Here is a 25,873-nt window from a genome sequence, read left to right as displayed (position 1 = left end):
ATTAAAATAGTTATGTCTTTTTTGCGCTGATTTTAGTATATTAATAAACTCTAATAGATCTATCTTATTTTAACATTATCTTCAATCTCTTTAAAATTAACATGGAAATAAATTTACATTGGATTAAAAGTTAATAAGAAAACATAATTATGTCAAAACAGATAAATTTTCCTAATGTGTTAAATTAACATTGTTTCATGTCATAGTCATAAAAATATTTCATCAAGTTTACATTAAAGATGTTATTAAACATACTTTAATTAAGTAACTTTATCATATAAGACCCCGGTAGGCTTACATAATTACGGTGAACGCTAAGTGAGGCTGACACTTCACAAAATTTTAACGCTGAATCATAATTTTTGTTACAATATTATTAAGATAAGAGCACGGGGACTTATCATTTACCAAACTTTTTGTCTACTAACTTGTGTGATATTCAAAATTAAAGTCTGTATAGATACAATTATTTCGAATTACAAATAACATAATCTTATATACTCACGTTTTAACTTTCCTCTGACTTTGTTGGCAGTTTTCTTGATATCAGCCATAAGATCTTCTAATTCGTGCTTTGTTTCTGAAAAGAAAATTATTTGTTAATCAAAAAAAACGTTACATAAAAATCAATTTCATGTTGCAAAATAATTGAAACAAAATCGGTCAGTTTTCGTTTCACGCAACGCTAATAAAATGTAGGTTGTTATTTCACACACGAAATAAAGTTATTTATACGTGTGCTATACGGACCGAATTGAATATTTTTGGTTATTTTTATGGGTACATCGTACCGAAATATATTGAGATACAAAGGAAGGAAATTTTATTTAAGAGCTCTAGCTGATTTTTAAACCATACAACAAAAATATAATCAAAGCAAAGAAATTTTAGATACTTGGCTTACAAGTCAATTAGTAGACGTCGCTAATTCTTCAAATATTTTTCATTGTGAATTTGTGAAAATCAATATAATTTGTGAAAAATTATTATCATTAATTGATAGTACGAAATTGGTTATCATCACCTTCCACTCATTACTTTCTCTGATGTTGTGTTTGGGGTGAGTGAGCCCGTGTAATTACAGGCAAAAGGGGCATAACTTCTTAGTTCCCTCCTAGTTCCTTAATCAATGGTGCATTGTGATGTAAGAAATGGATAATATTTCTTATATCACAAATAGGCGTTGTTGAACATTTACCATTAAGTGACCGATTTGCCAGTCCGTCAGTCAAAATATTATAAATGAAATAAAATATAAAACATTTTTTTTTCTGCAATAACAATAATAGAAAAGATCATGAATCGACAAACGAATATGATTAAGTTAAGTGAGTCACCTGTGTCTACAAAATTAATTAATGTATAAAAAATGTTTTATCCCTTTTAAAAGTTAATCGACCAGATTCGTTCCCTGAAAATGTTAATTAAAAAGTAGGTCCAACGTCCGCAGCGTAATCACCGTACGACCAATCGCGAGTGTACTCGTTAGTGATATCAAAAAAAGCTAAGCTTCATTAAAAAACTCGGTCAGTTTAAATCTTTTAGTCTAATAATAATTTACAAACTGCGAACTAGAATATGTGTCTTGACATATCGATTCGTATTCGCACGAATTCCGCAATCGATACATGTCAAGATCACACCACCGAGACGTATAGAAATTACACGGGTATTTGACATGTCACGTGGTTAGTGATTCATCGCGCCAATTTGCCGACATCGTTTGTTTTTAGGACATTAAGTTTTATCCGGGAACCCCCTCAGCCCTAATAAAAACGCTGACATTGTGAGATAGCCTGTATGTTGTCTGGGGTTTAATTTATCACGGAGCCGTTTTATTCAAATTTCGAGCGGGGTTTTGCAATCCGTTCACTGTTAGATAACCAGGCAGACAAATAATACGTAAATAATTAAATAATTTATATCGTACCTACCTACCAAAACGTTTAAAAAGAAACACATTATACTGGAAGGACAGTTACGACATTGTTATTTAATAATAATTAATATTTTAATCTCGATAGTTTATTTATTATTATTAACTTACGAGAATTTAATAGTAAAAGGTGCAGAAAAAAACGTTAATATCTGGAGGTATATAAAAATTCGCATTCAATTGTCTTCTGATTTCCATCGTTTGATGATCTCGAAGAAGCGAGACACCCTAAAACAAATATTGAACCCATTCGACGAACAATTCTATGCAATACGTGCCTAACATCCGAACTAGCGTGGCTGGGATCACCCGTTCAATATTTCATCACGGCACGGCTGAGTTATGAATATATTTCTGCATAATAAAACACCCACATAATAGCGACGTTATCAGGCGGGTATCCTAATTGCCTGTCTAATGCACTGCTCTCGTTGTGATCGATACGGGTGAATCTCCTGAAACCGCTGTTTCTGTCTGTTAGCGATTATTTTTGTATTTTATATAAACAATTTGTGACCTGATGTTAAAAGGCTGGCCCTTTTAACATCAGGTTAATTTACATACAAACCAAATTTTGCTATTTGCCACATCATTTAATCAAGTCAAATCAAAATATGCTTCGTTCAGAGCTTTTACCTTTTTTGAATCATTTTAAAGAATTTTAATAAACGTAAAACTACTTCCGGTGATGTCGATTTGACCTAAAAACACCGGTAAGAAATTAAGTAGCTACATTTTACCAACATTTCAAATTCAAAGTTATTGTCAGTTAAATTTATTTTATAAATCCTACATGTCAATTCAAACAATTTTTTTGTCCTAAAATAGCATAAGCTTAATAAAAAGGTATAACTACGTCTTATCAAACAACCAACTTAATATGTTCATTGCTTCTATTCTGATTACCTGATGAACAGTAGTTTTAAGATTAGATTAAGATTTTTCTGTATTTTAGTTTGTGGTGTACAATGAAGCCTAATAATAATTAATAATAATAATGATAAAAGCAACTTTTCCTGGAAATAAAAAAGATTTAATTAAATATGCAAATTAAATTAATGTAGTTGTCGCTTTAATTCGTATTGCTGTATGCCGGTTTAAAGCGTGAGTAAGCTAGTGTAATTACATACAGGAGGGATCATCATATATACATATATATACATACATGCACATTGGTTGGGAACACATTGACATTATTCTATTAAAGGTTAATATGTGTGGGTAGAAGTGAACACCAGGACGTGTTTGACCTTTTACCTATTCATTCATTACTAATATAACTCTCTATGGATGTATATGGATAAATTTGAAAAAAGTATTTGGTAAGCAAATAGTTTACGTATATCGTACCTATAACATTATTCAAACATTGACAATAAATATTAACACGAAGCTTTGTATTCACGTATTCCTTGGTGAATTTTGTATCAAACGTATCGGTTTCGCTGCACATATACAGACAGATGAAATGTTGCGGCAACTGGGCCATGATTAATTAATGTTTCGACTAAATTCTGGACCACATCACGGCGGGTAATGTATCGAAGTTTACTCTAACGTCTGACGCGATTTGTGATTAGTATAAATAGCTTTAAGTGCCTTAATTTTAATTACAATTCAACTAAAATAGATGATAGTATATAAAATATATAATAGCAATTATTCTATTGATAAAACTGTTATGTACATATTACAATTCATTCTCGAAAGCCAACTTGCGTCAGGATTCTGGTTTTGTTGCAATCGTAATAATAAGCATCTATAATATTTCGAATGAAGATTGAGATAACTCCTGATTATTATCAATTGATGAACGAACTATGAAATTAAATGAAATTTATTTCATTGAAGTGAACTTTACAATAAAATGATTTTCATACAATATTTCTACTCGAGCATTGTTTTCGAAAGCGCTCTTGTGAAAACGGGTAAAAAAATCGCATAGTTGTTTTTAAAATAATCAGATGTATAAGGTTAGGTTAGGTTATCCACAATTATTGTTCTGGAAACGAACTTAAATTCAGACGTGGTAGGTCATTGTAAGTACCACCTAATCATCTGATATTCTACCGCCAAACAGCAGTACTTAGTATTGTTGTGTTTCGATTTGAATGGTGAGTAAGCCCGGGTAATTACAGGAACAAGAGACATAAATGTTCCCAAGGTATGGCGTATTGGCGATATAAGGAATGGTTAAAATTTGCGCTATTGTCTATGGGCGGTGGTGACTACCTACCAACAGGCAGTCCATTTGTTCGTCCGCTAACCTATTTCATAAAAAAGGAAAATCCTTATACAAAATGTAATACATTATATCGAGTAATGATACCGTTTTAATTAACTAATCTGATACAAGAGGGCCGTAACATGATCGAGGTTAGAATCTGTCAAATATTACGACCTCGCATGTTTCCTATGACGTGAAACTAGTTAGAGAAATAATCACCACGACAACGGCCATATCTCCGTGCCAGGGGTTCTCAACAAAGTGATACAATTAGCAGTAAAGTATACTTTGCCAGTATTAGTTAGACTGCGAACATCGTATCCGAGTCGTTATATAATTTCTACTTCTGAATCTGAATCATTTCCTTTTCATTCATTTCCACCGTTTTAATATTTCATGAGAATTATGTATGAATGTGAAGTGTGAGTTCTGAATGTTTTATATTATTTTCGCGATAACATTCGTAATGAGGCGAGATATTTTTAAACTTTTATTTATATGAAGTTCATGTATTTATTTTTTATAAATTATTCACTGGTCTAATGGGTGTCTGGGGTCAATATTATTATTAACCAACTAAACTCTCTTCGATCGTGTCGTTGTCATCTCATGTCATCAATGAAATAGGATGTTTATGATGTATATGCGCACACTTATGTATTAGGTATCGTATCTCAACCTACGTCTCTCGATCATCATGGCCTCAGCATTGTAAGCGTTTAAAGTTATAAACATTGTCATACCTCGTATAAACTTGAATAAAGGCATCTCTTCTATAATTAATTAGAGAGAAAGAGAGAGTATTAGTTTAATCCACTATTGACTTACGCAACCCAACAATGTACGGAACCGTTCTCTGAGCGGCTTTCCCTTCATTTAAACACGTACAGAATTAACAAATTAATTAACATGCGATATACGTTCGGAGAAGAAATTGTTATTTTTCTCACTTTCTAAAACTTAGACAACGCCTTAGTTATGTTTGAAATAGTTATTTTAATTATTAAAACTTTAAATAAAAATACAATTTAAGCTAAAATAAAAACGGCCTCAGAAGGGTTTTCTCGTTAAGAGGGTTAGTTGTTCGAAGACTTATTAACATCGTATAAAACTTGCACAATTAGGTCACCTATTAATAAAGCTATAAGCTACGCTAGCAATCGACTTGCCTTAGATTATAAAAACACTACTATGTTTCATCACAAGTTCAGTTTTTAAACGAGCAATGATGTAATTCTGTATGACGTCACTTACGAATATAACCGTTAATTTGAAGAAAGCAAAAATTATATTGTACCTAAGCGCAGACTTCGTATGGGGTACAAAAAGGATTTCTAACATATCGCTAATGGACTCAGGATATTTCCTAGCGTGTCCGCCATCTGTCACCGGCGAGCAGTCGTCGCCCCAAACCAATCCTTTATGTACGAAGCGTAAACTAAATTAACATTAGTAGTTACAAAGTACAGTCTAGCTATAGTTGATATCGTTGTTTTAAACTAAAAATCTAATTAAATATTACATTATTTGATAAAAGATCGTTCAATTAAAAAGGTTGTATTGTAATACAAAATTATACTATAATAATGTACATGTTTTCTAATACATGGCGACCTAGAACGTATTATCATCAATGATTTTATATTTATACGCCAATTAGGTTATTTAAACAATAACCTAATTGGCGTTATTGCCTACTATATTTTATAACAAAGAAAATTACATGACAGACAAAGTTACTGAATATTATTAAACCTTTCTTAGTCAATATATCATCAATTATTTTTAAAGATTTTTTTACTGCATTTTTTTTTTATCTTTTATTAGTGCTAACAATTTCAGGTACAGACAATTTCGCCAAAGTCACGTAGGTAAAATAAGTATTTTTCATTTCTTTGATTACAGAGTTTCAACAGCAATTCAAGTTTAAAGAAAATTAAGAAGTCACTTAGACATTTTAATTTAATAACTTTGCCGTATAAAATCGTAACGAACACTTAATTTTCAGACGTATTCCTATTTAATTTCATAAACATGTAAACGTTGAAGTAATAGGCTTATGTAATCTTATTAGAACATCTTACCTAACTGTGTACACAAACTGAAGTAAAACCATTATAGCTTCTTATCGGATCAATTTGACGTTTAATACAATTCAACGAATAAGTGTTATGACTAATATTTTATTGTATACCATAATACTATATACTGTGTGGGCTTTTGTGCAGGCGTTTGGGTGTTCACAATTTATTATACCGTCAAACAACAACACTACGTATTGATAAGTTTACTTTAAAGAGCGGTGAGGGAACAAGTGTTATAACTGGCAATCTATTATATCTATACATATAATAAAATTGGAGTGTCTGTTTGTAATATTAAAATAACCCATTTTTACTAAATGCATATGTATGTTTACACGGTACATATACCAAAATAACATTTTTTACAATTTTTGTCTGTCTGTTTGTTCCGGCTAATCTCTGGAACGGCTGAACCGATTTCGACGGGACTTTCACTGGCGGATAGCGGATGTAATAAGGAGTAACTTAGGCTACTTTTATTTTAGAATTATATATAGAATAAAAATAAAATCACGCTACAATATCCCAATAACTTAAATTCAAACAACGTGCACGAAGTCGCGGGCACAGCTAGTAGCATCTAATATCCCGTAGTTGGCCAACGATGTTAGATAAAGTTTACACTTCTCCACTGTACCATCATCTGGGCTAATTTAGAAATTCGAAAATATATAAAGAAGATTTATACGGTTTTTAATGTTTAATCGTTCAACAATCTTTGATAAAGAAAACACTTTTATATTTATGAATTCCACGAATAATGCAAAGGCCTATCTTGATCATAAAATACAAAATGCGAGGTACTTTAAGACAATAATTTAGCGAATGTTCTTTTGTTTAAGTCATTGTCTGTGGTTAAAAGAATTCACGGTCTTTTTCATATTTTCCTTAAAATATGATTTTTAAATAGAAATACATTGTTATGAAATCTCATATATCGTAGTTATTTACATAATACATATATAGCTAAACCGAGTAACTATAAAAATAATTTTATATCTTAAATGTTGAGAAATTTTATTTGTGCTTTTTTGTGGATTTCTGCACAACACGCTGTCCCCGTATATAACACATGACACTTGACATAAAGAAAATGTCATAGAAAAATACAAAATAATTCGTTGATAACAATCAATTAGTAATTTAAGACATGTAATAAAACGTACTACACCCCTTGTACATGTGATTATACAGCGTTTTCTTTTCGAAATTCAGGTCAGACACATCATACGAGTGAGTCCTCTCCGCGTAATTATGCCACGCGAGTGGAACTACGGAATGAGATTGTAGCATAATGTAAAAATATGCACAGAATATATTCTACATGTTTTCAGCATGCCCGAGAACCCGTAATCAAAAATTCCAACTCGACAATTCCAAATTAATTATAAATAAAGGTAAATTAGATCATTTTACCTTCCTTAAGTGACCTGACCGTGCCTCGTTCTTAACGAGTGTAATGGACGGGTGGTACATATGTATAATGTAAAAAAATCTATGTCTATCTATGAGTGAACCCCACGGATCGAGACTAGTATTATACTTGGTGGTAGGGCTCTATACAAGCCCGTCTAGGTAGGTACCACTCATCAGATATTCTACTGCCAAAGAGCATTTTTTTTTTAGCAGTAGCAACCCGTAAATGTCCCACTGCTGGGATAAAGGCCTCCTCTCCCTTTGAGGAGAAGGTTTGGAGCATATTCCACCACGCTGCTCCAATGCGCGTTGGCGGAATACACATGTGGCAGAATTTCGTTGAAATTAGACACATACAGGTTTCCTCACGATGTTTTCCTTCACCGCCGAGCGCGAGATGAATTATAAACACAAATTAAGCACATGAAAGTGGTGCCTGCCTGGGTTTGAACCCGAAATCATCGGTTAAGATGCACGCGTTCTAACCACTGGGCCATCTCTGCCAAAGAGCAATACCTAGTATTGTTGTGTTCCAGTTTGAAAGGTGAGTCAGCCAACTGCAGGCACGGGGCACATAACATTTTAGCTATGGGTTTGGCGCATTGGAGATGCTTGGAATGGTTTAAAATTTTTAGAGCGCCAATATCAAACGTTAAGTAGGCCCATTTCCTCGTCCGTTTACTTATTTTATCATAGCCATATCATGTTTGAAAAATATTGGAAGAGATTAACAACCAGACCCCAATAATCGTATAGACTAGCCTATAATAAAAATTGAATAAATAAGGATGAAAACTCGATCGAATCGATCAAAATTTGATTCTATATAAAGTAAAGTAAAGGTGAAAATGGGGGCTTATTCTACCACATGGCTCCAATGCGAGCTTGTGGCAAATGCAACATTTCTCACGACTGTTTCCTTTACCGCCGACTACGAGATGAATTATAAACATCAATGAAAAAACATAGAAATTCAGTGGTGTTTACCTAAGTTCGTTTCGAAATCATCGGTTAATATTCACCTGTTCTAACGACAGGACCACCTCGGCTTAAATGGCAACCTCGGCCAAAGATAGATACCCACATAAACATTAAAAAAAACGAGCCAGAAATACCTATAAACCGATTACGCAATCAGAGAACGTGACCTGTTTATTTTCGGAAATAACACAACAATTCGGCACTAACAACTAAACGGCAGATACACGAAACGAAGAAAATTCACGTATAGGTACAGTTAATTGGCTTCCACTGTTGGCGACAAAGTTGAGAGATATTTTTAAAAGTTCAATTTCTTCAATCCCCGATTCACTTGTTGGATACATTCGATACCTTTCGAGTTGCTCTTATTGGATTTACGGATTTTGTGAATATCCACTTATCGTAGACGCTCGGAACGTTTAGAGATATTTGAATTGTATAAAAAAAAGTTTCAAAAGTTTTCATTCTGCATCACTCATAATTATTGAAATTCAAATTCTTATCAAATTATCTTTATACAAGGGACACGTTTATGTACTGTTTAACTGAAAAAAAAACTACTAAAAAATATCAATAAAACTTATATTAGAAGGTGTAGCGCCTTTCTGTAAAGGTTTTAGTATAAAATATTATTAATATAGATACGCCCGTTTTAAAATTAAGCTTGACATGACGAGCGTGACTTTATTGTTTCTGTTCTTTTATATATCAAAAAAAAATCTGTATGTGTATCTGTTTGAGATTAATAGACTTTACATTATTTGACCGATAACAATGAAAGATAATACGTATACGAATTATTTCACGGTGAAGATTTTTATACTATCTACACACTTGATAGACCTACACTAGATCAGCTTTTATTTATTGTGTATATATATATGTATATAATTATTAGTTTCATTATTATTATGATAATGCGATTTTCTACAATGGTACGAATATTACGAACTATGAGAAAAATCAAGTGTATTAAGACAAAAAGTCTTAACTATTAGAAAAAAACGAAATTAATAATAATACTGATTTTATTATATTATTCGTTTATATCTCACTACTCAATAACAATGTTACAATTTCGGAACGCGTAGCGACAATGAAATATTTCGATGATGAAATAAAATGATTCATAGTCAACAAAGTTTTTCATTAATCGATAACACATTGAGTATTTTATCATAATTATAGGTATTTTATATGTAAATACTCAAAAACATTAAACGGAAAAACCGTACCTAATAAGCTGATTTATAAATATTCTTTCGGTGGAACTCAGAAGCTGATCAACGTAGTCGCATAAATAGCGAAATCCGTAGTAATTTGTAAAATAAATAGCGATCCAAATTCATGACAAGCGCCGAATGAGCGCTTTTATTGACTCGGGCGTGAAGAGCAGTACTGTTATGAACGCAGATATAATAAGCGAATGTGACACAATTACGGCCGGGTCAATTCGAATTACGATAATTCGTGACGGATTCACATTTGATTATTAAAAAATCTACTGATTAAATTAAAAATTTTATGTGATAAAATTAAAATCAAGATTGAAACTTTATACATATTCAAATTCATATCTATCATAATATCAGCAGTGTCCTGCGGTTGTACTGAATTAAATTCTTTATTACAACTCCCATAGCATACGTAATGATGAGGTAATCTTTCCTTAAAGGTCTAACAAAGTCCCGTCACCAAGTTAAAAATTAAGAAGGTGAAGGTCTAATCTCAGAACGAATATCATACCAATATAAAGATTGGTATAACGCAAAATTTAAGTGTTCAATTCTGTCATGTGTTATTGTTTTGGTTGTGCGATAATAATTATTAATAAATAAATCGAGAAATTACCTTTTAAATTAATTAATCGACTGAGATTAAGACAAGCGATTCAGCCATACAATATGAATATAGATTTGAAAGAATTGTCACGCATATAAAGTTTGTATTGTTAAGAGATCTCCTTTTTTGCTAAAATAGGAAGAACAAATAAAAAAATCATGTATGTCTTCAATATACACATTGTTATGAAAAATAATGAACCTTTATATACCTAACAATAATACACATGGTTGTTTATATAGACCAATTAAGTATCTTTTAATTTGTGTGTCATCATAAAAATATATATTCAACGTTAAGTTAGTCGAAATAAATAATTAATAATATTTATTATTTGAACCTTAGCTGAGTGTACTAAACTTTGACTTCCAAATTCTTCACATACTTTTATATATATATTAAAATGAATCATAAAACATAATTTTATCAAATCTTGTTCAAAATAAACGGACTTGTTAAGTTATGCTTGTGTAGATAAGATGATTAAATTTGTACGTATGAGTACGTATGTTGTAGTCGATTCTAACAGAAATACAAATTATTTATTGCTCACGAAGCCTGCAGATGCGCAAGCCGGATGTGGAAATAACCTGATATCCTCTAAGGCCCTCAATCCACTTTCGAGCATCTAAACTATTTAACTCGTCGGTATTAATCCGATATGCGTAAATATATATATGCACGTTGCTTTTTGATAGCATTTATACATATATCCGATTACTGGTTTATAACGATTTATATATCAATTTTCTCTGAATAATAAATTGGTTGAAATTTATTTTCACAAGACAGCTTGTCATTTTATAAGATTTTACTGATAGTACACTCAGGATTGGCTTCTGACGAAGGAACTCCTTACAGTTTACGGTATAGAGACAACATCTTGTATGAATATTTCATTATGTTAGCCTGTTCCAAGTTTCGCGACAAGCTTTTATATCATATATAATTGTTAAATGTTATGATAGATTTATATAGTTTCAAAGTTTCTCTTCTATTGTTTGGAACATTTCAACAAGAGCTTGTTTTTAAAAGTGTTCTTATTTACTATTTCACTGATGCTCAACTTTGAGGTAGTGCAATGTAAACAAGATAAATGTTTACCGTGCTTTTACCGAGATTAATAGTAATAGGCATACGAGAAGCTTACATTAAACAAAGACTTCCATGAAATCTGATTAAAATACCCCACATTTCGTACCGTTCGCCCAACCCCCACGTAATGAATAAGCACTTTATTGAACTTCGCTAACATCCCACGCTGCGTGCAACTTAATCCAATGACGTTCACAGACAAGCATTATTTTTAGAGACAATTTCATGCCACCCGCCTACACAGTAAAAGCCCTATTTATACGATTTCAGAGATCTACAAAGGGCGAGTTTTTATTACAGCAATATTGCTGTATAATCAAACAAAGGTTAAGTGAGCTGTAAACATGGTGTTTTATAAGTCCTAAGTTTTTTATTGCAAATATTAATGTTAAGCAGAACATTCAAAGTGCTTTGAATATTTGTACTGTTATATCTTCTAATGTAGCCATGGAAAAAACTATTGACTATCAATATATGACTGCCGAGAACTACTCCGAAAACTTATTACAATAAATTAAGCAAACGATGTTTAATTTATTGTAGCATGAAACCTTGCAAAGGCACAAATTCAAGACCTTTCAATGATAATATGAATAAGCTGGAGACAGAATTATCAAATTGCAAACTGACGTCATATAAGGAACTAACATACATTACTTAATCTTGACACGTTTGCTAACTTTTCTTGGCATTCTATATTGAATAACACTGAACGAATCGATTTAATCAAGATTAAGATCAGAGATAGCAACGGCATCTTCATTCAAATTTTTAGCAGCAAAAACAATACTAATAATAGTGCCAATTACAAAACAAAGGCACACAAAGATTAAGTCCCTGTAAAGTCACGTACATTTGCTTTAATAGATGCTTTGTTTTAACAGTCAGTCTGTCAGGATATAGCCTTATATATGCTTACTTTCATCTGATTGCGGCGCTGATAAAATGGCACTGTGCTTCTTCTTTACTTCTTCAACGTTAGCCTGGATCTTGTCTATCATTTCTCGTATCTCTTCCACCTGAAAACAAACGAACATTTTTAACAATTATTGTTTTTATCGTGTAATTAAATTTCGTCTTATAATTAATTATAAGATACAATACAGAGTTCTTTGAAATATAAATCAATTAAAATATAAATGAACGACTTTTTACTATAAATATTTACACATTGACTTGATAATACAAAAATAATGTTTTCATAATATAATAGATAAGGAAAATCCGAGAAAGCTTAAGCTTGATCTTAAGAGCAAAGTAAGACTTATTACTATAATATCGTTCTTAAGCATTTCTTAAAAAAGAAACTACCGCACGACTTAATCTTCTAAGTCTTTTGTTTTGTCTAGCTTTCCTGGTCACGAATTTCTATATCGCCTAAAACTGTAACTAAGAATATTTAATTTAGTACGAGGCCATCTACGTGGACCTTTGCCGATAGACACTGAGACTGTACGAAATAACTTACAATAAAAAAACCACCTTGATTTGGCGGTCATTTTAAACTAAATAAAATATGTAATATACAAGATTGTAATGTCAGTGTTACACAAAGAACACAATTCGTCCTCAGAAACCTTCAATGTTGTTTGAAATAAAAAAACACGTAGTCTGTACTTTTTAAAAACAAAAATAGTAATTATTAAATATTAATTTTTGTATTAAACTTGTAATTAGCTTTTGGTTTATTTTTGATTTATTTGTAGGTATACGTTGATTTGCCGAAGCAACTCGATTGTTTATCTTCGACGAATGTAATGTAGAAACGTTGACAGTTGGAACAGAGCCAGTAAGCTAGCCTTGATTCTGGTATTACTTCATCTGCTACTTTAAAACTTATAACTTATTCCAAAACTAAAATCTTTGAAATTATTGATATTACATAAGATTGATAATATTATCTAATCGAAATCACGTATTTATTAAAATGTTCATACTTGATTTTTTTTTATTAAGATATTTATGTAATAATTCATATGCATTTAAATGTTAAAAAACGTTTTAAAAATTCAATTTAATAAAAATAAATATTGGACAACATCACATACATTACACTGATCCCAATGTAAGTAGCTAAAGCACTTGTGTTATGGAAAATCAGAAGTAACGGCGGTACCATAAACAGTCAGACTCAAGACAACATAGAAAACTAATGAACTTTTTCTACATTGACTAGGCCGGGAATCGAGCCCGGGGCCTCGGAGTGGCGTACCCATGAAAACCGGTGTACACACTACTCGACCACGGAGGTCGTCATCAAAACGTATCCAACAGATATTAGTAAGGTTATAAATTAAATGTTTCCTTTAAAATGATACGAAATGCAATGAATAGTGTCGATTGTCAAATGTCATAGACTGAACAAGAATTATGAGAGCTAAGAAAAATATAGTTTAAAATTAGTAAGCAGTTCATTCGCTTATATAAATATAACTATATAATCATGTTCAAATGAGAGAAAAGATTAAAAGCACTTACAAATTCAGCACATACCGACATTTTTTAATTTATGAAATGACAAGCGAATATCTGCAAGTTTATGGTTATGTAAATTAGATTTTGCTGAAGTTATTTATATTTATCTATATTATCTGTATATATATGTTGTGCTAGAAATCGCTACTGGGTAGGAAAAATATAGAAAAAATTACTTTAAGTTTCAAAAATAATTTGATATTTTTTCGAGTTACGAAAACGTGATAAGATAAAGGTGAGAAAAAAATAGTTCACTATAATATGTAGTGTTTGTAATATAATATGTTACGATTTCTCCCGTCTTAATTACCCAACCTACCATCATGTAATTTTGTATTAACTTTGTCAGAGTTACAGAAAAGGACAGAGGTACAAAACCTGCTCCCCCACACGCAGGCGGACACTACAGCTATTTTATATAAAAGTAAAAGACACAGCTTGTGATGAAAGCCTTTTAAAAACAATGCTAGCAGTTTACCCAACGACCACGTCCTGAACCGATGCGATCTCATAGAAAACACCCTATGCCATGCCCAATATGGACGTCACTCGAAGCCAAGAAGGCTCAAATTCTAATTTCAAGGCAAATTTAATACTCGCCCCTCGTCCGGTGAAATCAGAAATAGTTAGCTAGTTAGTTAACAAAAATAAGCCTTTTAGGTAATTTGAGCCGCGATAAGAAGACAATACAAACGATCGTCAAGGATTCATTTTAAATTCTTAAAATAACAAAAATATATAATACATTCTGTATGAAAATATAATACCTAGTTTTTTTTTGTTATCAATGCGATATAAATCCAACATAGAAATCATTTTTATAACATCATAGTAATATACGTTAGAACGTATCTGAGTCATATAATACCGAAACAGGAAGGAAATTAGTTGACTTGTGGCGAAGGCAACAACCGATTGCAGAACAGTTTAGGCTATATCTATATTAAAGGAAATGCTGGCAAGAATCCAACCTCAAAACAAACCCCCACAACTTGCGACGGTACTATGCATCGTGCTTAACTTTTAAGAATTCCCTGGAGCCTCTTTATATCTCCTCGCAAGTTGAAGTGATTAAACTTTTCTGTTCTCGTTTAATCTACTCTCCGAGAAAAACAAAGTAGATAATTTAAAACCCCTATAAATATACTTCACAAAATTGTAAACTTTGTTACTTAAATTAAAATAAAACTTATAATACCAGTACAAAGTAAGTACACCCTGCCTGCAAATTAGGCTATTTCATAACTCATTTCTTATAGAACTTTATTAAATGATCAATGCTATAAACGAATTCGCACTTTTAAATCAGAGGTTATTAGAAATATTGCTTTCCTTAAGGTCAGAGAAACGTAAAGATCCGTTTAGTTGAACGTACAAAATTGGAAAGAGACGAGGTCAATGACCCATTAAAGGTTGATTACTAATCGACTCTTGGTTAAACCCACATAGAATTTGCCAACAATAATTAATGAATATTGTGATAAAAATATATTTTCAAATATGGAAACAATATTAAAAAATTAAAAGCTTTATATTTATAAGTAATGTTTAATTAAATTTAGTATTTTTTCTTATGTTTCATCAAATATCGGTCGATTAAGTGAGTGAAGTTCATGGCTACGATCGGGTCGATAGGATCGAGGCTTATGGGCCTCACGCTGGTAACTCATGAACCATGAATCACCAATTAATCAGATTACCAAGATAGCTTATCAGCGGCACTTGATAAGGTGGGCCGAACTAACGCAATAATAATTTTTCTGCAGACTTTTGTTTCAGTGTTAAATTTTGCATTGGGTTTTTTTAATCAATAAAATACATTCATAGTTTGTTTCTAATTTATATATCATGGCAAGATGACAAACGAAATCTGCCTATTTCTTCACCGGCAATACGCGCGACAATCTTGGAAAGTAAGATGCCTGTAATTTCACTGGCTCACTCATCCTTAAAGTAGGAACATATATTATGTATTGCTGATTCGGCGTAGTATTAATGATGAGTAGGCTAAAATTATATCATCAAAAATAATATCAAATATAAATAGTTATATAATAATATCGTCGCATAGACCTAAATTTAGACTTATTTTAATTAGAAAATAAAATGAGTTTTCTTGGTCTATTATTATGTTGTTATAGAAAACCTCGGTACATTTGAGTATTCTTCAATTACTCTAAACGATTCTGGTGCGAGTCGTGTTACGAAATAACCTTGAACTATAGCTGAGATAAAAGTTTATTCCACTCAGTTTTAATACCAAACGGCGTATAATAGACTGCATATGACCACGCCTCCCATGGGGAATGCTTAAATAGAACTTTTACTAATAATAGGCCAGTCTGGGGCATAGCAAACATTTTCAGCGTTCAATAACGCATTCAGCGTCATAGGCACGATACGTAACCTTAGCGTCTGGACGGCGTCGGTCCACATTCGTCGGCGTCCCATTGTCGTTTCGACAGTCGTCGTGTAGTCTTTTAGAAATTTAATGGGGTCGCTGCTAGTGTTGGCAAGTTTCTCACGTACGTATTACATTCAAATTAATTGTAAAACTATGATGAGTATCATAAAATATTCGAGTATTATCTACTAATTTTTATCTCAAAAATAATAATGATTCAAACTAACTGGCTTTTAAATTATTATAAGAAAGAAGTAGTTTAAGAGACTTATGAACAAACTCAGCATCGCAAAACTTTAAACCCTTGATACTCAACACACACAGAGGATACCTTACACGAGGTTCGTTGAATGTGACTTTAAGCATATACTGTTTCCATATGTATGTTTAACAAAGTAGGAAAAAAAGTTGAGAGTATAAAATGAACCAAATAAAAAAATCAGCTTTACAATTTCCTATAAATATAGATTTCATCCTTCGTTACAGAGCGCTGACAAGTTTTCCTCCGAGTTATCCAATTACTACCCAACCCATGACCCAAAAGCGTGATTTATCGAAGGAAATCTATAAGTTTTTCCGCTGGCAGAAATATAAAATCAATAACCATTCGAGAAAGTTTCTCGTTTTACATCGTTCATATTAATAACAGCGTGGTGTCACTACGCTACTGTTATCTAAACTGCAAGCTATATCGTCGAAATCATTAAGTGGAAACTTCGAAACAATGACTTTGATAACAAATGCATATGTGCACATTTTTTTGATAAGCAACTTTTATAACATATACTTAATTAATAACAAAAAAAACAATGTTATCACTACACAGTATAAAACAAAGTCGCTTCCCGCTGTCTGTCTGTCGGATTGATGTGATTTTTTTGATAGATTGAGTGATTTAAGAAGAAATTATACATGTATATAATACATGCATAATACAGTAGAGAAACACTGATAATTTTAGAGGTTTCTAATTTGATATCGTAAATACACACATTTTTTTGCGCTTACATTGCAAACGGTGGCTGAACCCTGCGAGATAGATCAGATAAAGTACTACAGTATTGTACAAGCTCTACAAAAATGGTATATGTCTGGTACAAGTTGCAGACGGCACGAAATAAAATACCTACATACCCTGGTACCGTAAAGTAGGGACGGGTAGCCAGTTAATTATATTAATATTCTATAGAGACACTCGCAAACAACTATCACAAAATGAGTCGTTCGCTACAAAGTAAGACATGACAATACAATGAGAAACAATGGAGCACGGAGTCTGAAGTTTCGTTGAACAAATAATCATCTAGTAATGTTTAGTAACTTCAGGTATATCTACATAACATCTTCAATCTAATAATGAAACAATTACAAGAATGAGTAGTCATTGTTCTTGAGAATGAGAGTAAAATAAAATCACAAGTTGATATTATTTGATGTTTATCTGTAAGATGTTTATTGTATGGGTGTTGTTACTTAAAAAGAAAACTATCGAAAAATCAATCTACATTTTTTACTTGTTTTCATAATTTGCGTTGTGTTGAAAATTACGAAATCCATAATTAAGCATTTTATCATTCTACGATAGTACAATAGCAAAACTATAAGTATTGAAATGAGACTCCAAAAGTTATTAGAGATTGAACGTTTTAAATTTCCTTCTTGAATGGGGGAAGTTGCTTTAGACCTTTAATAAAGATTCAGCTCTAATACACCTTGTTATGATCGTTTTTAAAACTACCTCAACAATGGCTATACGAACGTTTATTTTAGGGAACAATGGCATTCGTCAAGCTGAGGGAAATAAAATTTGCCCTTTAACAATCAAACGTTCACTTTAACGCCATTGTTACGAGACACAATGTAAAGTGCTCTACTCTATTATTTTAATAAATACGAATAGATTTTTATGATAAACGTACTTATCAACAGGGACTTTACTCAATCAAAATATAGTGTAACTAAAATTAAATGATATCTCTAGAGATGACATCAAAATCTTTTAATACAAATTCCAAATCTACAAGTCCATATATTATAAGTGTTGTTTTGTATTATTATAGGCAGACGTGTATGCCACTTGATGGTAAGTGGTCACCATTGTCAAATTTAAGAAATATCAATCATTCTTCACATCGCCAATGCGCCACGAACCTTGGGAACATTATGTCCCTTGTGCCTTTAGTTACACTGAGTCACCCTTCAAACCGGTATACAATATACATAACTAAGTATTGCTGCTTAGTGGTAGAATATATAATAAATGGGTGGTCACCTACCTACCCAGACGGTCTTGCACAAAGCCCTACCAACAGCTAATGTTAAAAAAGAGCGTACGCGCCATACTATTTTTAAACATTATGTCCTTAGAATTTCTATTTTTGTATTATATCATGTAAAATTGTTTAAATAATTCATTTAATGCATTCTTACAAATGATTGAGGTACATCATGACGCCTTGTATTAGACGTTTTATGAGTGCGTATAACGTGTTTTAAGATACACGTCATTGGTGCTATGTACAATTGACTATTATCAAGATTTTGTTATCTGTGTGTCGAGTTGATTGTCATTTTTGTTGACTTGTTTCGCTGATAAAATCTAACATAATGTTAGATAAGTTGCAACACTAAATTTAAATAACTCTCAATATCTTAAATCATATTAGGTACTATAGTTTTCTTTGCTTATTCATTTATATACCTATATAGGCATGTAGAATGAATTCTAAGTTCATATGTCCACCATACATATATATATAATTTATTATTTTTTTATTATTTATACATTTAATTTATTGTGATATATCTTATTTAAATTGATCTAAATAATAATATTAATAACTATAATAGAACAATTTAATAAGTACATAATTAAACAAAAACCACGCATTACCGATTATTCTTGCATACCAATAGCAATAGCTGTATGAGGTTGGAAACAGTCGTTGTCACTATGTTTGTTAAATCTTAGATCAATAATAAAAAACAATTTACGTTTTATTTTATTTTTAAATACTTTTATGGAAAACCTATCGTAACATACGATGTAGAAAAAGTTATTATGTGCAAACAGTAAATAAAACAATGTATGAACAACACAAAACATTTCTGGATGCAAGTACTAACTCTGCAATATTTGTAAGACAAGGTTATTCCAGGAGAATAACTTTAAACAATTAATCACGTATGAAAATGTAACCAGAAAATCAAGGATTTGAACTGAATTTGAGGATGTGTAATATACAAGTAATATACATACAAGATCTCGACTATTTCGGTAACTATTTATCAGAACAGCAGACAGCGCAATACAGGCGTTGCAACGCTTAAACAGTCTTTGCAATCAGCAAAAGCGTAAAACAAATTGCGAAACAAACGTAAAGCGTGCAGCGAGTTTCGAACAATAGTTTGTGTAGTTATTGTTCTGATAACGTACGCGGTATATACATTGGAAACCCGACTGGGTGTTCCAGTTGATCCACTTTGCATTTTGCGAATATGCGAATGAGCTTCGCGCGATTAATCTATTTTTCATTGAACTTTAAATTTAATTTAAAGGAAAATTTTGAATACGTTATTTTAGAAGAAGTGACATTAAGAAACAACAATTTTATCATTATTATATAAATCAATATTTATCCCTCCTATATAATTCGTAAATACAGACAAAACCTAATAACCGTACGCAAAGTGTTGTCAAATCAAAAGGTGCCCGTGACAGCTTCGACGCGTATTCCAGGCCTACTTGATCCACAGATAATCGCTAACAATATAGTATCAATGTTTCTCCTAATATTGAATCCAATGAAATCTTTATATTTTGTGACCAAGATGATTTGATTCTAAATAATTTTAACCATGACGGGATCAATGCTTCGGGCTGCTGTAAATTTCTCGACGTCAAAACTCAATAACATTGTATTGACCTAACCCGGAGTCGTTCAAAAATATTAAATTGTAAAATTTACGACAATAAGTAAGAGCGTTTTTTTGCTAAAGGATATTGACAAAAGTAATGATGTCTTAGTTTATTGCACACCTTGGGTATGAGATGATCGCCTCCAGGCTGTTTCAAACAACGAATATATGTTTATTATTATTGTACATGATAAAATGAAATTAAGACTTGTTAAAATGAAATCTAAAAAAAAAAGCTAAGTTTCTTTCGCCGGTTCTTCTCAGGTCCGAGGTGTTAATTTCGTAGGTGGTTGAATAAAGATTTTTGACTTGACTTTGAAAAAAAGTCTAAACACAAAACTGATATTTTTTGAATTTCTAATAATAAGTATTTTTATATAAATCATGATAAATTAAGCTGTTAACAAATACTTAAAGTACGACATAAAATACATTATCTGTGCATTCAAAAATAGTCTTTAATACGTAGAACATAACCATAAGGTTCTATGATGCAATTTTCAGCTACCATCCATTACAATCAAGGTCAAATACTATTGCTCGGTATCTAGGCTAGCCGTATAATTTACTAAAGCTTTTATACAACCCGGGCGCAGCTTTAGCGATTAAATTAGTCTTTAGAGACACTCGACGCTTGCTGTCTACTCTGAATGCGGTCAGAAGGAGGAAAGGCCTTTTTAACGAAAAATAAATGTGATAGAAATACTATTTTTTATGTAAATATTATGTAATAATGATTGTGAAAATTACAAAAGGACGTTTTTAGTAAGAACGTCTTGAAAAATCATTGGGCCGTTGTTCCAGTACCTAGTTGGCAAAGAATTGAATTAAATAAAATTGATGCCAGGGGAATGTGGTTGGCAAACCTCCATTTTTTCAACGCTGAAACTGCGGGTAATATTAAAACTTCCGAACTAACCAAGTCTAGGGATTGAGTTAGCCAAGACTAACAGCTGACTGTACAGACTACAAGGATTGACTCCATAAAATAATGTTTGGATGTATGTATTTTCAGGTAAGACAGAATGTTGTTTGAGCCCTAAGCTACCTGCTAAGTTGGTCTCCTAAATCTTATAATATCCTTAGCTAAGCATAAAAGCATGAGCTTTAACGGACTATGAAAACTTAATGCTAAATGTTTGCCAAAGACTTGGAACTCAATACGATATGCAGAAATAGATCATGTACGAAATTCTATACCGAGTTAACCGTTGACGGAGCAAAAAAATTGCCAAAACAAAGTGGAACTGGCCGTGACACGCCTACCACATTTAGAAGATTTACGGACATTAACTACAGCTCATAACACGAGAGAGGTGGCCAAAAGAACTGCCTTCAATCATTACTAATCAGAGAAAACGTTTTATATAGATAAGAATTATATCTGAAAGAAGATATTTGCCATATAGTCTGACATTAATGACACCATGATAATATTTATACTTCTACTCTTTGTATGACAAACAAATATAACGAGACTTATTTGTACTGATTTTATAATCATCACAATAACTAAATAAATAAACTTTCTCACAAGGCCTACCCAGAACTATTAAAAAATCATAATGTGAAATGCATTTCATCCTCTATGCACTATTTTTGATAAAGTAACGGATTTGAGATATCAATCTATACTAATATTATAAATGCAATAATAACCCTGTATGTCTTTCTATCTGTTGCTCTTTCGGGGTCAAACCACAGAACCGAATTTGATGAAATTTGGTGCTAAGCAAGCTTGAGTTCCGACCAACCCCTAAAACGCAATCAAAGCTGGGGGTGACAACTATCCATTAAAAAAATATTCATTGGATTTATTTCGTGATGCACAGTTATTAGCTTTCGTTACATATAACATCAAAGTTAGACCCTTGACCCGATGTTAAGTGATTTAGTGTGTGACATGGCGTGTCAGTAATATCGCTCGTCATATTCAAATGACTCAATCGACCTATGCAAATGCGGTAGACTTCCCGCGCTTCTGAAAGCTAAATTATTTTGATAAACAGATGGTCTCCCGTCTAATACTCTCGTGCGTCGAGCTACGAACACTTTGTAAATTAATATTATCAGAAATGAAAAAAAAAAAAAAAAATTCATAATACCTACTATAATTTAAGAACGGATTTAAAAAAAATTATAACTAATTTTATTATAGCATGTGAGATACATTTGACGTCAAATTGAAGCCAGGTTTAATTATAAGTTTGTTGACACTCAATACCTACAGGTGGTAGGAACTCTGAATTTAACGATTCAAAAAATAATTTTCCTTTTAGAAGAAACTTACCTCACTGAAGAATTCGTCCATGAAGCCGCCTTCGACGGGGACGTTGACATCGTCAGGCCCGACGTCATCATCGTCGCTTTGCGCCTGTTAACAGAATAAAAAAATTGCATTTATAAAAACTCGTAAACAAACTATTTTATAATGCTTTTGATTTCACTGAAATAGCTTAAAGCTAAATTTCCGGTGGGTATTTTCGTAGCTCATATGTAAGCAAGAGTTGACATCGGATGGCGCACGTAAAGCAAAATTGAATCCACTTAGTTGAGGCGGACTAGCCATTATTCAATTTATAGGAGAAGGTCGCGTCCCCACAAAGGCCCTACGACCCGGATATACTGGGATACCGTGTAATGAAAACCAGAGCTTTTATTTCGAATATGATATAGTTAATTAAACAAAAAATAAATATTTTTGTTTTGATTTCCATATAAAGTTTTAACCAGAGTATCAATATGGTGACTTTTAGTAAATAATTAAATGACACATAACAATGAAGTAGGTATTTTTAAAATTAAGTTACTTAAGTGACCTACGTTTTATTTTCATTATTTATCGCATGTTGATAAAAGCCCTTCGTTTCGAATAACGAGCATCAATGCATTTATAAGGATGTTTTTATAATATAATAGAAGAGTAATTTGTACGGCTGTGTACGATATGTACAACATTTTTTGTGATCCGAGAGTGACAAAAACAAGTGAAAAACAACCTGTAACGTCGAGTTTTCATATTAATTCCGTGTATCTTTTTTAGCGAGCAACATGGAATATTGCACCAAAAAATAAAACCCGCTAAAAATTTTACATTTGCAACTTTGTAACTTTGAAGCCTCCTTTTAAAGTAACATTGACATGCATATATAAACAAAGCAAGACTATATACGAATAATATTATTTATTAACTGGAATGACTTTTGTTAACATTAATAGCTACAGAGTTTCTTTCTAGTTCTTAATAGAAATCACGTTCCGAACCCGTGACATGTATTCAAATAAATTTATATTTTTAAAATCTCTCGTAAAAGTCTATTTTCCAAGTTGTTAAGTAGCCTGAAGTATATTTAGAATATCAAATAGAACTTTGCTATTGCTATTACATAATATTAAATTTACAATTATATAAAATTATTGATGTTAGTACATATTAGCCGACTTATTTGGAACGCAAAATTAATTCTTATGATAACAAATAACACCTGAACATTTAACAATTGTCCAACGTATATAGGGTTACATACAATATTTGTCATTAAATGCCACACTGCGCTTGTTAATAATATCATTAACAAAAATAGTTCTGATGACTTTAAATTATCAGTGGTAGCCCAGTTGATAAAAATCGTGAATACTAATCGAGTCCAGTCTAGACGAGTACCACTTGGCTCTAAGTTTTTAAGTACTACTAAGGCTTGATTTTAAGGAAAAAAACCGAGAAGAGAATGATTGTTTATAATTCATCTCCGTGTTGATACAGAGATTCGTGAGAAAACATGCATGTGTTTGATGAAATTCTGCCTCTAACTGTCTATCTATTTATCTAATTAATCCAGCTCAACAGAAGAGAGTTAGTCGCTCAGTTTTAGAACATTTACGAACTTTTAGTATTATAGTTTAACTAACATTAACTACGATTGATTAAAAATATTTTGGAATGAATCAAATAATATTCGTCATTTTATAATAATCATCACTTACTCTTTAAAATATATACAAAGTTAACACAATTCTTAAACAGTAATTTTAAATAACAAAAAAAGAATTTCGCTCCAAAGCGTGACGGCGTAGGACTCTTTCATTCTATTCCAAATATTAATTTCTTTCCGACATTTGAATAGAAACTTAAAAGTTGGGATATAAATGAACCTCCTACTTTTAGTATTGTAACTTTTTACTCGTGCAAAAACTTAGTGTAGGCTAGTCAGAGCAAGTATTATAGCGCTCATTAGTTATTCCATCACCAAACATAAATAGTTTGTATTAGCCAGAAAGGTGAGTCAGCCATGTCTGTTAAAGAGATAAAGATCATAGCGTCTTATTAATCAAATTATCTTCTTAGTAGTTAAAGATAGATACGTATATATTTCGTACAATCTCAATCTTTATGGTCCCGCATACCATTATAAAATAGGCATGTTTAATCTTTTACTTTTTTGATATAATTTATACACATAAGTAAAAAGATAAAATATATAAAAAATACCCGATAGGATATCCCATAGGATATATTATTAATGAAGCTACCAAAATTTCTTAAGCATGTCAATTTTTGGCCACGGAACACTGTCTGAGTTAACCATCAATAATTTAACCCTCGTTATGTTATAACTTTTCAATAAAGTTGTAACAGTTGTCTACTCGTAATCTGAAGTGCAAATGATTGATTTCCATATATTATATAATTTTCAAAAAAGAAAAACTCTCATACCAACTTAACTTAGATGTCCTATATTTCATCATATTACGTTTTTAACTCTGTGTAAGCGTATTTTAAGGCTTACGTTAATGATAAGAAGGCTGAATACGCTAAGCTTCGCTTTTGCCTTTTTTTGGAAAAAAAATAAAAATCATGTGTTTGAAACGCTCATCGACGTTCCAGTAGGAATATCTGTGCAAAATTTAATTCAGATAGACGCACCAGTTTAGGTTGTGAGTCATTTCAATACTGTATTAAGTGGATACTTCGTTAAACCGTCTCTGTTCCCATGCAAAGTTTATGTGTTTCACTCATAATTTAAAATTGCGGTGATTAATCTTGAATTTTCTGAACAAAGAAAGTTTTACGGTTGGTTTTCATAACTTTAAATATCTTTCACGTAATTTATTATCTTGTTTATACAACATTTTTGATCATATATATTTTATAGAATAATCTAGAGTACAAAGACGATATCGAGTCTAGATGGCAGCGGACAGACATATAAATCATTTTGCATATGTATACTATGCCTACAATGCAGGCAGTCTTTGTTAGCATACGATTAAATGTAGGTCAAGGGCCCGTCTCGTACCGCGATAATATATCGAACCATTATTTATGCCGCAGGGGGCCGTTCCGACACACTGCCTTAATTTAGTAAACTTGTGTTTTCAAGAAGCTATCATGACGTAATATCAAATAATATATGATTCATATATTGTATAAACATTCATACATAACGATTGGTAAATCAAATATATTTACATAAATATGAAACCATAAAATAAGT

The 25,873-nt window shown here is 31.8% G+C and overlaps 1 protein-coding gene across 8 annotated transcripts in view; it reads right to left on the bottom strand.

Annotated features, from left to right (window-relative positions):
* Positions 1-25,873, bottom strand: part of LOC125065020 (syntaxin-1A) — a 53,546-nt gene that overhangs the window by 12,781 nt on the left and 14,892 nt on the right. For all 8 annotated transcript variants that reach the window (XM_047672421.1, XM_047672425.1, XM_047672426.1 and 5 more), the window contains exons 2-4: positions 22,669-22,752; positions 12,501-12,600; positions 506-580 (exon numbers count right to left, since the gene is read on the bottom strand). In XM_047672421.1, coding sequence (XP_047528377.1) covers positions 506-580; positions 12,501-12,600; positions 22,669-22,752 — 259 coding nt within the window. The remainder of the gene's footprint in view (positions 1-505; positions 581-12,500; positions 12,601-22,668; positions 22,753-25,873) is intronic.

This window comes from Vanessa atalanta, chromosome 6 (assembly GCF_905147765.1).
Source record: "Vanessa atalanta chromosome 6, ilVanAtal1.2, whole genome shotgun sequence".
Classification (NCBI taxonomy): domain Eukaryota; kingdom Metazoa; phylum Arthropoda; class Insecta; order Lepidoptera; family Nymphalidae; genus Vanessa; species Vanessa atalanta.
The sequence above is the reverse complement of the archived record's forward strand: the minus strand, read 5'-3'. Positions and strand labels throughout refer to the sequence as shown.